The sequence below is a fragment of the Camelina sativa genome, unplaced genomic scaffold (assembly GCF_000633955.1).
Source record: "Camelina sativa cultivar DH55 unplaced genomic scaffold, Cs unpScaffold00395, whole genome shotgun sequence".
Lineage (NCBI taxonomy): Eukaryota > Viridiplantae > Streptophyta > Magnoliopsida > Brassicales > Brassicaceae > Camelina > Camelina sativa.
The window spans coordinates 63,604-76,571 of NW_010921698.1; the positions used below are offsets into that span (position 1 = coordinate 63,604).

A 12,968-nucleotide genomic window follows, 5' to 3' on the forward strand; every position below is an offset into this window, starting at 1 on the left:
AACCCTAAATTGAATCCCTAAACCCCAAATTGAATCCCCAAATTCGAAACCCTAAAATCGAATTAAAACCCAAATCAAATCATAACCCTAAACCCTTAATTGAATCCCCAAATTCAAAACCCTAAAATCGAATTAAAACCCTAAATCGAATCGAAACCCCAAATCAAAACCCTAAATCGAATCGAAACAAAGAGATAGAAGAGGAGAGGAGGAGACTTACTGGACCTTGATTAACCGGACCTTGGAGAAGAGGAGGAGAAGGGTTCGAGAAGGGTTCGAGAAGGAGATAGAAGAGGAGAGGAGGAGAGGAGGAGAAGGGTTTGAGAAGGAATTGCTATGGTTTAAGCGTTTTGCAATGGATTTGCGACGCATTTGCTATGCATCTAGCGAATTACTCGCAAATTTGTTGCAATCCTTGAATATCTATTTACAAAAACCATCAAAATAATTTTAAAAAATTAGTCAAATGAACTTGCAAGTATATTATAAGGTCCTATAAGCTCATCATACTCTTCTCTATCATCAAACTTTCCAAAATTGTCCAATTTTGCATCTTCCTCCAATCATTAACTATCTTTTACACTATATCATATACATGTTCATTCCATTTAGACAAATATTCCAAAATTTTATAATTCTCCAACAATGCCCTATCTATGATTATAAGTCTTGGATTTATCTTTTTAATTATTAATAGTAATGTTATTAGTCTTTCGGGTTTAGGGTTTAGGGGTTAGGGTTTGAAGTTTTCATTTGCGAGGGAATAGCTACGATTAGTGTTTTGCGATGGATTTGCGATGCATTTTCTATATATCTAGCAAATCTGTTGCAAATATGTCGCAAACCTAGTATATTTAATTTATAAAAACCATCAAAATAATTTTAAAAGTTAGTAAAATTAACTTTCAAGTAAATTATAAGTTCCAATGTCTCATCATACTCTTTCCAATCATCTTTTTAATCATTAATAGTAATGTATTAGTAATGAATTTCAGAATAATTCACCTTATGAACAGATTGAAATATATTTCAGAATAATTATATTAAGTTTTGTAATATTTATATAAAAAAAAAATTTCCTAATTTTGCAATCGATTTGCTATGGCTATCGCAATTCACTCGCACGTCCATAGCAATCTTGCTATGGATACTGTTTTCGCAAATGCGTCGCAATATTGCGATTGATTTGCGAGGAAGGTGACCTTTCCTGCGAATTTGTCGTAAATGCCTCGCAAATGAGCAGCAGATTTGCAACGACTGTCTTCCTCGCAATGTTGCGAGGGATTTACTATGGAGTTTTCTTTTCTCGTAATGTCCTCGCAAATCTACCGCAAATTTGCGAAAGCTGTATTCCGTCACAAGTCGTCCTCGCAAAACGCGTGTTTTCTTGTAGTGTTTGACTTTGAAGTATTAACAAAGTTTCTTAGGCATAATAACTAAGGCTTTTGGAATTAACAAATTTCTCATGGTGTTATTATTTGTAACAAACCGTCCCGTGGACCCCACTAGCCCATCCGCTAGCTTGCCCCCATAGGCGGCAAGCTGGCCCTGCAGGTTAATTGGTGACAGCTTGTCCTGTGGGAAGGTTGTTAAAGGGTGGGGACCAGGGTTCGAGGAACGCCTGGCGCACCAATAACCTACTGGTGGATTTAGATATCCACAGTGAGGGGTTAGGATCGATGCCCTGCAGGAACATCTTAGGGCCTATGGGGGCAAGCTAGCATAGGGGCTAGTGGGGTCCACGGGATTGGTTGTCATATGATCAATTAGTGACAGCTTTCCATGTGGGAAGGTTGTTAAAGGGTGGGGACTAGGGTTCGAGGAATGTCTGGGTGCACCAATAACCTACTAGTGGATTTGGAGATCCACAGTGAGGGGTTATGATCGATGTCATGTAGGGCTAGCTTGGAGCCTATGGGGGGCAAACTAGTGGAGGGCTAGTGGGGTCCACGGGACGGGTTGTCATATAAAAATCAATTTTTATGTAACAACACGTCCCATGGACCCCACTAGCTTGCCCCGATAGATCAATTGGTGACAACATGTCTTGTGGGAAGATTGTTAAAGGGTGGGGACCAGGGTTCGAGGAACGTCTGGCGCATCAATAACACTACAACAAATATCTACATTGATAGCAGTAGAGAAATGCTATAATATGTCATTCATAGCTTTTTCACAAACGCTATGTTAGGTCACTGTTATCGTAGGTATCACACATACGATAGCGCCATATAAGTATGCTATGATAGAAGACTCTACCATAGGAGTAACCAAATGGTTTGTTATCACAATTTTTTAATTTTTTAAAATAATGTTATAAGTCATTTTACACGCTATGTCGCTATGTTAGGAGTTTCTACTATAGCTATATTATAGCTTTAATGGAATGCTATTTTATATAATGTCATGGTATTTTGTTTTTCAAAATTTATTTAATTAAATTCATATTTCATAAAAGAATCAACATACATAACCTTAATATTACATTAACCAAAATAAGTTTTACATAAGTACCACCAAGTCTTTAAAAAAAATAAAGCTAACATTACAAAGAACAGAGACAAACTTTACATGTACATGTAATCTATGCAAGCCTTTCTTAGCTGCTCACTTTGCCTTGAAACAATCTAATGAACAGCCACTAGTTCATTTTGAATGTATGAAAAAGACGTATTCTTTATGTTCTTCGTACTGCAAGACAGACCAAAATGCAACAATAAAGATGCTCAGTTACATTTTCACTAACTGGCAATAAGCAAAAAGGTACAATAGATAGTAATCCATAAGCAACAATTTAGTCTTTTCTCAATTACACATACTTACAAGGTGTGTAATCACTTCACAATCGCTACCAGTGTGGAATTGATGAGACTTGAGGTTTTCACACAAAACCTTGTGGTTGTATATCTCTCCATTGACCTGACATCGTGAGCACATTTGATTTACTATTCAGATGATACAATTGACAAAGGTCTAAAATTTTACATTTGTTCACACATGATTGACATTAAATACCGTGACAACGATGGTCTCGTCTTCGCTATAGAGCGGTTGGTCTCCATAAGTTGGGTTAATGATGGCTAAACGCTCATGAGCAAGATAACAATTTTCATAACAATGGAGTCCACTCCAATCAGGACCTATGCCTAAACCTACACAAACAGAAGTAATCAATCCAAACAATCAATTCGGGTCTTCTCCAAAAAGATCAAATCTTTTTTTGGAAGCCAAATCAAACAGTGACGTTCGAAAAAATATATTGGAAAATTTAACATTAGTTACTATCAAAAAATTTTGTGACGTTGAAAAAGGGTCTTTAGTTTCATTGGTTGATGGAGCAAGTCACTTTTAGATAGCTAGAAGACGTGAACATGTTCTCTCTACACAGAAGGAGAGTAGAGCCAAGGTTCTCTCTCTGGTGGAAGATTTTGGACGCAAGGTTATCTTCCCAAGAGAAGAAGGTGGGGGAGATTGAACGCAAGGTTATCTCCCCAAGGGAAGAAGACAGGGCAAAGGTTCATGACGCAAGGTTCTCTCCATAAAGGACGAGGGCAGAACCGAGATTCTCTAGATGGTTACTCATACACTATTCTGATGTAATTTATTTTTTATTCAAAATATTTTTTGACCCAACAATTTTAGTGATTAAATAAACTATGCAAAAGTGAAAATAAAGATACATATAATTGTTGACTTAATTTTTTCATATAGATATTTTCTAGATGGTGGTAAATAATATATTTGTATCATACAATATACATAGGTGCAAAAAATACACTTTTAATGATAACATACATAAAAAATTTGTATATGGATATAAATCATTGTATTATAGCAACAAAATATAAATAATGTACAATAATTTTTAATATATTTTTATTAAATTTAGTTTTATTTACAAAACCTTAAACCTGCACATCGGCGGGTCTATATCTAGTACAATAAAACCTCTATAAATTAATAATTTTTGGACCAAGACATTTTCTTAATTTATAGTAATATTTATTTATCTATAAATTTATTATTATTATTATTTTATAGTGTAAATTAAGAATTATTAATTTATAGATATATTTTTAATTGTTTAATTTTTTAAAAGTTATGAATTGAGACAGTTTTTGCTAAATAAAATTTGAATTTTGGATGTTGTAAATTTTATGATATTAGAATTGATTTTGAAATAATTTAAAAATATTATTGACAATAAATTCAAATATTATAGACAAATTCACTTATACACATGACATAAATACTCAAATTTATGAATAAGAATATCAATTATCGTATTTTAATAGTCTATCAAACTATCAAAATGTAAATGATGCATATTTAGAAATTGAACACTTTAAAAAATATTTATGAAATGTTATAAAATATTTTATATCATTATAGTTTGAAGATACAACATAACAATTGTTTTATAGATATAAGGTTTAAGAGAAACATACTAACAATTGTTTTATAAATATGAGATTTAAGAGAAACATACTTTACAATATCAGTATATATATGTAAATTTATAGGATTATTAATTTATGATATTATTGGACTATATTTTACATGAGGATTTCAAAAAAAAATATTATCTTATTATCTTATCGAATTTTGTTATTCTTTAAATTGTCCCGACTTGGGACTAGCAAAATTTATTAATTTATAGAGTATTAATTTATAGAGGTTTTACTGTATAATTATATTTTAAGGATTTTAACAGATTATATGTGTTTAATAAACTGTTTAAATAATGAAACCCATTATACATTCCATGTATTCATCATTAATTTGCTACATTCACAAAGGTTAAAACCAAGAGGTTAATTTATATTTGTTGAAAACTGAAAAAGAAAAATCAATTTTCGTATGATTAGTAGGGAATTCATCCGAATTTAGCTTCTCTTTGTTTTGGTTTTTGGGATACTAAATTTTATTTACACGGTCTTACTTCCTCCAAGTTCTTGAAAAGGCAAAGGTACAGACTTGAAGGCTCTGTATTTCCCCACATTGTTCAGATGTTCATTCTCCAACCTGATTGCAAAAACAAAGATCACTCCAACATTATCTTCTGTTTCTATTTTTTTTTCTTGGATCAAAATATCTGAAATCAGGTTTTATGCTAACACCGAACCTGAAGAAGTTCCAAATACCGCGACGAACAATCTCTAAACATGCAACAACAGCAACCAAAGCTCTTTTATGCAAAAATGGGGCTTCTTTAATCCCAAGAACCGTCTGCATCCATGCCAGCCTCAGCACTACATTCACCGCCTTCATTTCAAATCCCAATCAAGCTGTTAGAAATCCCGCGAAAACGCTATAATTCAAACCTGAAAATAAGCATTTATTTCTATTTGTTTTTGGTTTACCATGACAATGAAGTATATGCTTTTGTAAGGAACTAAGAGTTTGTCACGAAGCCACGGGTTCTTGGAGTTGCGGTTCATGAGACCCCAATCCTTGAAAATGTCCCAATAAGTATTGAACAATGTGGCAATGGTCGACGTTGTTACAGCCACCGTTAGCCAGTATGTCCCTCTCTTCATCTCAAAAATTGTCCTAGCTGCAACTGCTAATATAGTCGACAGATACTTCAGCGCGTTAAGGCCGTGCGTTTTATCTTTCTCCTCCACCAACCTCCTTATAGACTACAAGAGAAAAAACAAACAAAGTTTCATACATTTTGAAAGGGTCAAGATTTGCATGTAATTAATTTTTCGAAGCAGCAGGATTTGATGTTAAAATATGGATTTATAACGTACAGTAAGAGATGTGGGTTCGATGTAAACTACAGAATTTTAATGTTTTTGAAATAGTATGAATCACGGAGTTGATGTAACGTAAATATTTTTAACGTTTTGGAACAAAAAGAGTTGCTGGTTTATAAAGAAAAGTATTGATCTTTAATTTTTTCCCAAGTACCTGAGCGAAGCGGAACCAGTAAGGAATGATGGCAACGACAAGGTAGAGTTCTTTGTAAATTTCACTATCATAGCATGTGTGTGTTCGTTTCTTGAAATCTCCACCCCATCCATAGTAGCAAACATAAAACAATAAGCTTCTGAATGTTTGGACCTGTGAAGAAACCAATACCAAATTAATGTTCTCCTATAAAGGAAGCAAACAGATAGATCAACCAGATGCTAAACCAAGCAAACTCGTTACCTGACTTGTCAACTGATCTGCAAGGAAGAAGTCCGGGAGAATAACCTGGCAAAGGAAAAACATACTCACAAACTATATATGTAACGTCTTTTACAAGTTTTTATTACTTGGACTGAACGTTACCTTGTAGAGAGGACTTAAAAGACAACGAAAGACACTTCCAACAAAGAAATATCGGCTCGAACGATATATTATATTGAATGGGCAGAACAGCGCAATCATCAAGCACTGCGATCACAAGTAAAAAAAAACTTTTCAAAGTATTGTTAAAGATTGGTATCAATGATCTTGTTTTTCATAACTTACAGCGAGAAGAGCCAAAGGAACTAGCTCCGTGATGACACTGAAACTTTTGGTTCTCGGATCCATTTCCATGTCAAGATTCGAGATGACTCCTCCGAATGTTAAAACTGCTAGACCAGAACCTACAAGTAGGACTTCTCTATAACCAAGATCATTCCCTTGCTCGAACCCGAAGATAAACGGGTAATTTACTCTGCATCGGCTCCAGAAATATATGTCTGCTGCAAACATAAACAAATGAACCGCAACAAACCCAAACAAGCTGCAAAAAAACAAATGTTATTTAGCTCTATCTTTCATTGGACCTAAATGTAACTTTGTAACGGACCTGTAAAGAGGGAAGATGTTCTCCATGTACTGATGTCGTCCCTCGCTTTTTGTTAAGCCTCTAATATGCACAAGAACCGTTATTGCAATGGCGAGAGCCACAGCGCAACCTGAAAAGAACCCTGTAGATAAAGATGAGGTCTTAGTCTATGAGAGAGATACTAAAACTTACTATTCATAATAAAGCTAAGAAGATGAATAGAGTACCGAGGAAGTATGTGGTTCTGTGTTTCTCCCTCTTAGTTTTAGGCCTTAAACATTTCATTCCCTCTCTATGATTTCCATTGGCGAAATGCTTAATAAACGTCGCTTCCACTCTCGACATGAGCCTCGAGACCTGAAAATGTAAACGATATTATATATATGTCTGGTATACAAAATTAAAAGAAACGAAGAGGTGATAATATATGTATTATAACCTCATCGCAGCTACCCAAATACGAGTGGTCCACTGTATTTAGATAAGGCTTTGATGCATTCCTTGAAGTAGTCTACATAAACAGTACACATATATCCCAACATAAAGAAACAAAAAACAAGATTCTTAGTTAAAAGCTTACAATTTGTAAGTTACAAACCTTGTCATACTTCTTCAGTATCTTTGCAAACGCCAATTGATTCAAGAAGCTGCAAAGAGAGAAATGATGAGAAAACAGAGGTTTCAAGAAACGTAAGGATTTTTAGAAAGTTGTTTCTTACCAATAACTCTTTAAAAACCTAAGTTTCTGATAGAACTCAACAAAAGCACGGCTCATAAGCTCCTCTGCTCTCTTAAGCTCGGGTTTGCTAAAGGTTTGCTCACTAGGAAGACCGAGGATCATCAATTTAAGAGTAGACAATGGAGTCTCAGGCTCGATCTTGAGCTTTATATGATCCAACATCTCTACTGGAGCAGGTTTAAACACTTTCTTATCCTCTGTCTCTTCCACTTCTCTGATCACATCCATTGGTGAAGTTGCTACAATATCAAAAAACATTCACATTAACCTTCATTATTATAACCTTAAACGTTAGATATTAAGCATTCTTAAAACAAACCTGGAGTCCTCACTGTTGCATGAGGAGAAGAAGGAGCACTAGAGACGCTATTAATGTCAGGAGGGAGATGAACGTTAGGATTCTCAACCTTAATTCTAAGAGCAATCAAAACATTTAACTGTCTACTAAGCTCATCAGCTTCCTCCATAACATTCTCAACTTTTTGCTTATAAAACCTCAAGACCTTGTTGAATTCACCGTCGAGCCGCCTGAAAAACTGAACCTCAATCTCTCCTCCTTCCTCAGCCGAGCTAAGAAACGTCGTGGTGTAGCTCGCTGACTCGTCTTCGTTGATCAAAATGACTTGTTCCTCGTCGTCGTCGAAGAGATGATAATGGTGATGGTTATGTCGTTTACTACTCAAAGGATTGTGAGGCTTGTGTGATTTTCTAGGAGAGCGAGAAGCTCGGTTCGTTAGACCGCTAAATGCGCGGTAAAGAGAGATTCTTCTAGATAACCCCGCGGAGCCTGTACCGCCTTCTTGGCCTTCGGCTTGGAGCGGTGCGTTTTCTCCCGAGGGTGGAGGTGGAGGAGGAGGATGAGGAAGACGTTTTTGTAAGCGAAAACGAAGGATCTGTTTGACGATTGATTTGAGAGAACGGTAATCCATGTAGGCTTCTCGCCATTCTTGGATCATCTGTGTTTCGAATTCTCTTCCAAACTTCATCTTTCTTCTTGATCTGGTTGTTGTTGTTTTTTTTTCCCGGAAATATTATAATTTTTTGTTTCCGGGAAAATCCTCTGTTTCTCTAATCTTCTTTGTTTTTGGTTATGGATTCAAGTTTTTTTTTTTTTTTTTTTCTGGTAATCAAAGACTATATATGTGTGTGTAGAAATAAAATTATAACGAGAAATGGGAGAAAAAAAAAACAGATTTATTGTGCCTTCCAAATACAAAACATCTCATGCAAATAATAGAAAAAAAAAATCATAACAGATGAAATAAAATCACTGCATGCTAAAGGAAAACTATGAAAGGAATATGCATGCTAAGGAAACAAATTAAAGTTCTTATTTAGGGCGTTAAAAGCCTTGTTGATTACATAGTTATGGTCTTACAGAGAAATATGAAAATATGAAAATATACTAATCATTCAATGGGATAAATTAGTATATTTTAGTCTTATACGAAGCATTTTAGTCTTATATTTTAGTCCATTCAGCAATCGTACCGAATTTACACAAAACTTTTAAAATTTCATAATGCTAATCTCTCTATCCAAAGTACTCGAAACTGAAGGAATTTACTCGGAACTAAACCGGATATCCAAACTTCCATGACTACCCCAAAATATTAATTTACTTTTAAAGTATAATTTTAAAAACTCCAAATTGCAATATTCGTTTCATTTTAACTTTTTAATTAAATTATTGAGTGGTTCCTTAATTTCATTACAGTGTTTGGGTATATGGGTCGAACTAATTTTATTACCATATCTAAATTCACAAACAAAATGTGAAATATTTTTGCATTACTCGTCTATTACACAAAACTCGTGGACGAGGTTTATTTGTAACCACAAGTGTAAAGTGGTAGTCCCCTTGACCTTTTTTAGCAAACTAAACTTAAACTCATCAGTTCCTTGTTACACGGAAGAAATGTAAGAAAATTTTGACAAAAACCAAAACAAGACTTCATAATATTTTTTTTTTTTTCTAACAAATCCCAAATTTTCATTTTTGTTAAAAACTGGAAGATGGATTTGCTACCATTAAGATGTAAGATTCACATGACAACGACGTTAAAATGGATCATTACAATGATGACGTTGGCGACGATGATGATGCGAAAAGGAGAATCAACGAGATTGGATATGGAATCAGGTATCCACAAATGTATCTCCGATGATATCAAATTTAATTACATGACGGTTGGAACTTATTCCATCGTCAATCCAAACGAAGGTCACCATCTTCCGCCTTCTCACAAACTCTTTGTCACTGTAAGCACTAACTATGAATCGAGAGGATTATATAATCTATGATTCATTTGATGGAGAAATCACGTTTCATGTATATAAATATATGTATATCTAGGTGACGTCCCCAAAAGGGAAAACCCATCATCACGCAGAGAATGTAGAGTCCGGGAAGTTCGTGTTCACGGCAGATGAAACCGGGGATTACATGACGTGTTTTGTTGCTCCAGGTTATAGACCTGTAGCAAAATTCGCGGTTGATTTCGAGTGGAAAAGTGGCGTAGAGGCTAAAGATTGGACCACCATTGCCAAAAGAGGCCAAATCAACGTAACATAACAATATATATATATATATATATGTGTTTTAAAACATAACTATAGTTTCTTTGTGGATAACTTTATGTTGTTAAGTTTATAATATGTTAATCTCCAGATGCTGGAGGTTGAGGTGAGGAAGTTACTTGACGTGACAGAAACTATACATGAAGAAATGTTTCAGCTCCGAGAGAGGTACATAGACAAGTCTATAAATGACTAGTTTTTATTTTATTCCAATATATATATGTAACATACCACTCAAACTGTTGCAAACTGGGTTGTGAGCTTGCATTTCGTTTGATGTAGACAGTAGACCAGCGAGATTGTTGAGAATTTTGATTAACATGAAATAGTGATCCTAAAAATGATAAATCAGTTTGTTGTGGTTTATAATGGGTAATATGAAACTGTGTGACAGGGAGCGTGAAATGCAAGAGTTGAACCGATCAACGAATTCAAGAATGGCGGCACTAAGTATATTGTCGTTGGCGGTTACGTTGTCCGTCGCCGGTTTACAACTATGGCACCTCAAGTCATTCTTGGAAAGGAAAAAGCTCCTATGATCAAAACATGTTGTTGCTTCTGTTTTAAGTTTAAAAGATTTTGGTGATTTCGGTTTGGTATTTTATTTACTAAACCAATTTATTTTCTTAATCTTGAATTTTGAGAAACTGAAAAAAATTGCATTTTATTTTGTTAGACTAGAGTCCACCAATCTTGAGGTCTTTTATTCTGTTTGTTACATAATAGGCATGTGAAATTGATTTATTACAGTGTCTTTTAGTGTTAAAAAATTTAGGAGGATATAACATAAATACAAACCTAGTAGAGCAGGGTTTCTGATGTAGTTTAAGATTTACTTCAATAAATGGTCATTCATCGTTTGAATGAAGAGATATATAACCAAATAATGTTGAGATAAAACTTAAAAGATCCAACTTTCTCCATTAATGCTGAAAAATCTCCATTCAATCAAAACCGTTAAATGAATTTATAGCATAGCTCAGTAGGTGTTTTAGCTGACCACCCAAAATAAAGTATTTTCACGGTCACTAAGCGCCGACAATATTTAATTGATATCAATATGATTGTGGTTCTTGTTTCAAAACAAGTTAGATTGTGGTTTAATTCTCTGTTCTCGATTTGGTTCTGTTTTGTATTACACACCAAAAAAGAGCCTTAGTCCTCTCACGCTAGAAAAAAACACACTACACATATTTCATATGACTTGTTGAGGTCTTATCGAAGTTAGCACAAATGCGAAGCAAAAAACAAAACAAGAATTAACATAAACGTAGAGAGAAGTGTGCTTAGGTTACTTATTTAGTAGTCATAAGAATGCAATCCAAATTCAAGAATGCCTTTTTAGTCATCGTCATCACGATGGCCGTGGTGCTTATCCTTCTTCTTCTTCTTCTTGTCATCATCATAGTCCTTATGGTCCTTCTTCTTCTTTTTGTCATCATCATAATCATAGTGCTTCTTCTTCTTCTTATCATCATCATCATCATAAGAATGATCCTTCTTCTTCTTCTTCTCATCATCATCATCATCATGATAGTTCTTCTTCTTCTTCTTCTCATCATCATCATCATCATCATGATAGTTCTTCGTCTTCTTCTTCTCATCATCCTCATCATCATCATGATAGTTCTTCTTCTTCTTCTTCTCATCATCCTCATCATCACCATATTCCTTCTTCTTCTTCTTCTTCTCATCATAATCACCACCATGATGGTCCTCCTTGTAATGCTCCTTCTTCTTCTTCTTCTTGAACTCATCATCTTCAGAGATATTACCATCTTTCTTCTTCTCCTTCTCCTTCCCACTCTGCCACCAACATTTCAAGAAACCATTTGTTTCAAACTCATCCAAACAAACCATTTTCACATACAATGAGATCTAGATGCAGAGTATATAAATTACAATTTCACAAACTCACATGTTTTTTGTGACCTTCTTCATCACCATCCTTGTGACCTCCATAGCAAGATCCATGCTCCGATTCAGTTTTCCGGCCATACTCAACCTCCGCTCTCCCTCCATATCCGGAATCAGGTTTGCGACCATACTCAACCTCCGTTCTTCCGCCGTATCCAGAATTAGGTTTCCGGCCAAAATCAGATCCACCGGGTCCGGGTCGGGAGTAGCTACTGTACTCGGTCTTAAGAGCTTGGTCTTCATAAGCAGGAGGATCGTGGTTTAGAGAAAATTTAGGTCGCTGATACTCGAACGCGTCGCCGGCCCTAGACGAGAGAGGGTAACAAGTCTCGTCGGACGGCGGAATCGAACGGCCGTACGTTACGGTGATGTCGTAGCCTCCACTATACGGCGTCGGATCGTAATCTGCGAAATCGTCGACGTCATTGTCGTCGTTGGTGTAATACGGCATCGTTTTTTGTAGAGTTCGTACTCACTCCTTTTTTTTTTTTGGGATCTCTGAAAAACGAAAGGTTATGAGTATTTTTGGTTTCCTCTGTTTACATGGCGACTACTACGTAAGGAAAAGTCAATGGATGTCACGTGGATATATCTTTATTTGTCATAAGTCAAATTTATTTATTGTCCTGAAAACACTGGTGCGATTGTTGTTAACAAACATTACATCTATACTATTAACTATTAACTGGGGAGTATAAAAGCAAAAACCAAAAAATAAAAATAAAAAAATTTCATTCAATGCCCCCAAGAGAAAAGAAAAGGAAGACAAAGAATAAACTATATCGAGAGCAAACACGTAATCTAAAGGGATAAAAACAGGCGGATCCGATTTTACTTTATTCGGATCATGGAATATTATAACCGTCTCCAAACATACTCTTCCGCCGAAACTTGTAAGAAAATTCAAATAATAAATAGGAAGAAAAAATATTATAATTACGTACATTTAACCCCCCCCCCCCC

At 35.1% G+C, this 12,968-nt stretch overlaps 3 protein-coding genes across 3 annotated transcripts; 1 reads left to right on the forward strand and 2 right to left on the reverse strand.

Annotated features, from left to right (window-relative positions):
* Positions 1–4,875: 4,875 nt before the first annotated feature.
* LOC104773010 (phosphate transporter PHO1 homolog 9-like) lies at positions 4,876–8,494 on the reverse strand. The gene is made up of 13 exons (XM_010497560.1): positions 7,828–8,494; positions 7,489–7,747; positions 7,368–7,416; positions 7,209–7,280; positions 6,997–7,126; positions 6,791–6,911; positions 6,466–6,724; positions 6,283–6,387; positions 6,160–6,204; positions 5,917–6,069; positions 5,364–5,642; positions 5,126–5,265; positions 4,876–5,025 (listed from the first exon to the last, which is right to left on the reverse strand). The coding sequence occupies exons 1-13, from the start codon at positions 8,492–8,494 to the stop codon at positions 4,929–4,931; spliced, it is 2,376 nt and encodes a 791-aa protein (XP_010495862.1). The 3' UTR covers positions 4,876–4,928.
* Positions 8,495–9,498: 1,004 nt separating this feature from the next.
* LOC104773012 (transmembrane emp24 domain-containing protein p24delta11-like) lies at positions 9,499–10,637 on the forward strand. The gene is made up of 4 exons (XM_010497561.1): positions 9,499–9,770; positions 9,865–10,074; positions 10,180–10,256; positions 10,483–10,637. The coding sequence occupies exons 1-4, from the start codon at positions 9,525–9,527 to the stop codon at positions 10,625–10,627; spliced, it is 678 nt and encodes a 225-aa protein (XP_010495863.1). The 5' UTR covers positions 9,499–9,524; the 3' UTR covers positions 10,628–10,637.
* A 544-nt stretch (positions 10,638–11,181) lies between these two features.
* On the reverse strand, positions 11,182–12,549 carry LOC104773013 (uncharacterized protein At5g39570-like). The gene is made up of 2 exons (XM_010497562.2): positions 12,007–12,549; positions 11,182–11,894 (listed from the first exon to the last, which is right to left on the reverse strand). The coding sequence occupies exons 1-2, from the start codon at positions 12,454–12,456 to the stop codon at positions 11,430–11,432; spliced, it is 915 nt and encodes a 304-aa protein (XP_010495864.1). The 5' UTR covers positions 12,457–12,549; the 3' UTR covers positions 11,182–11,429.
* Positions 12,550–12,968: the final 419 nt, after the last annotated feature.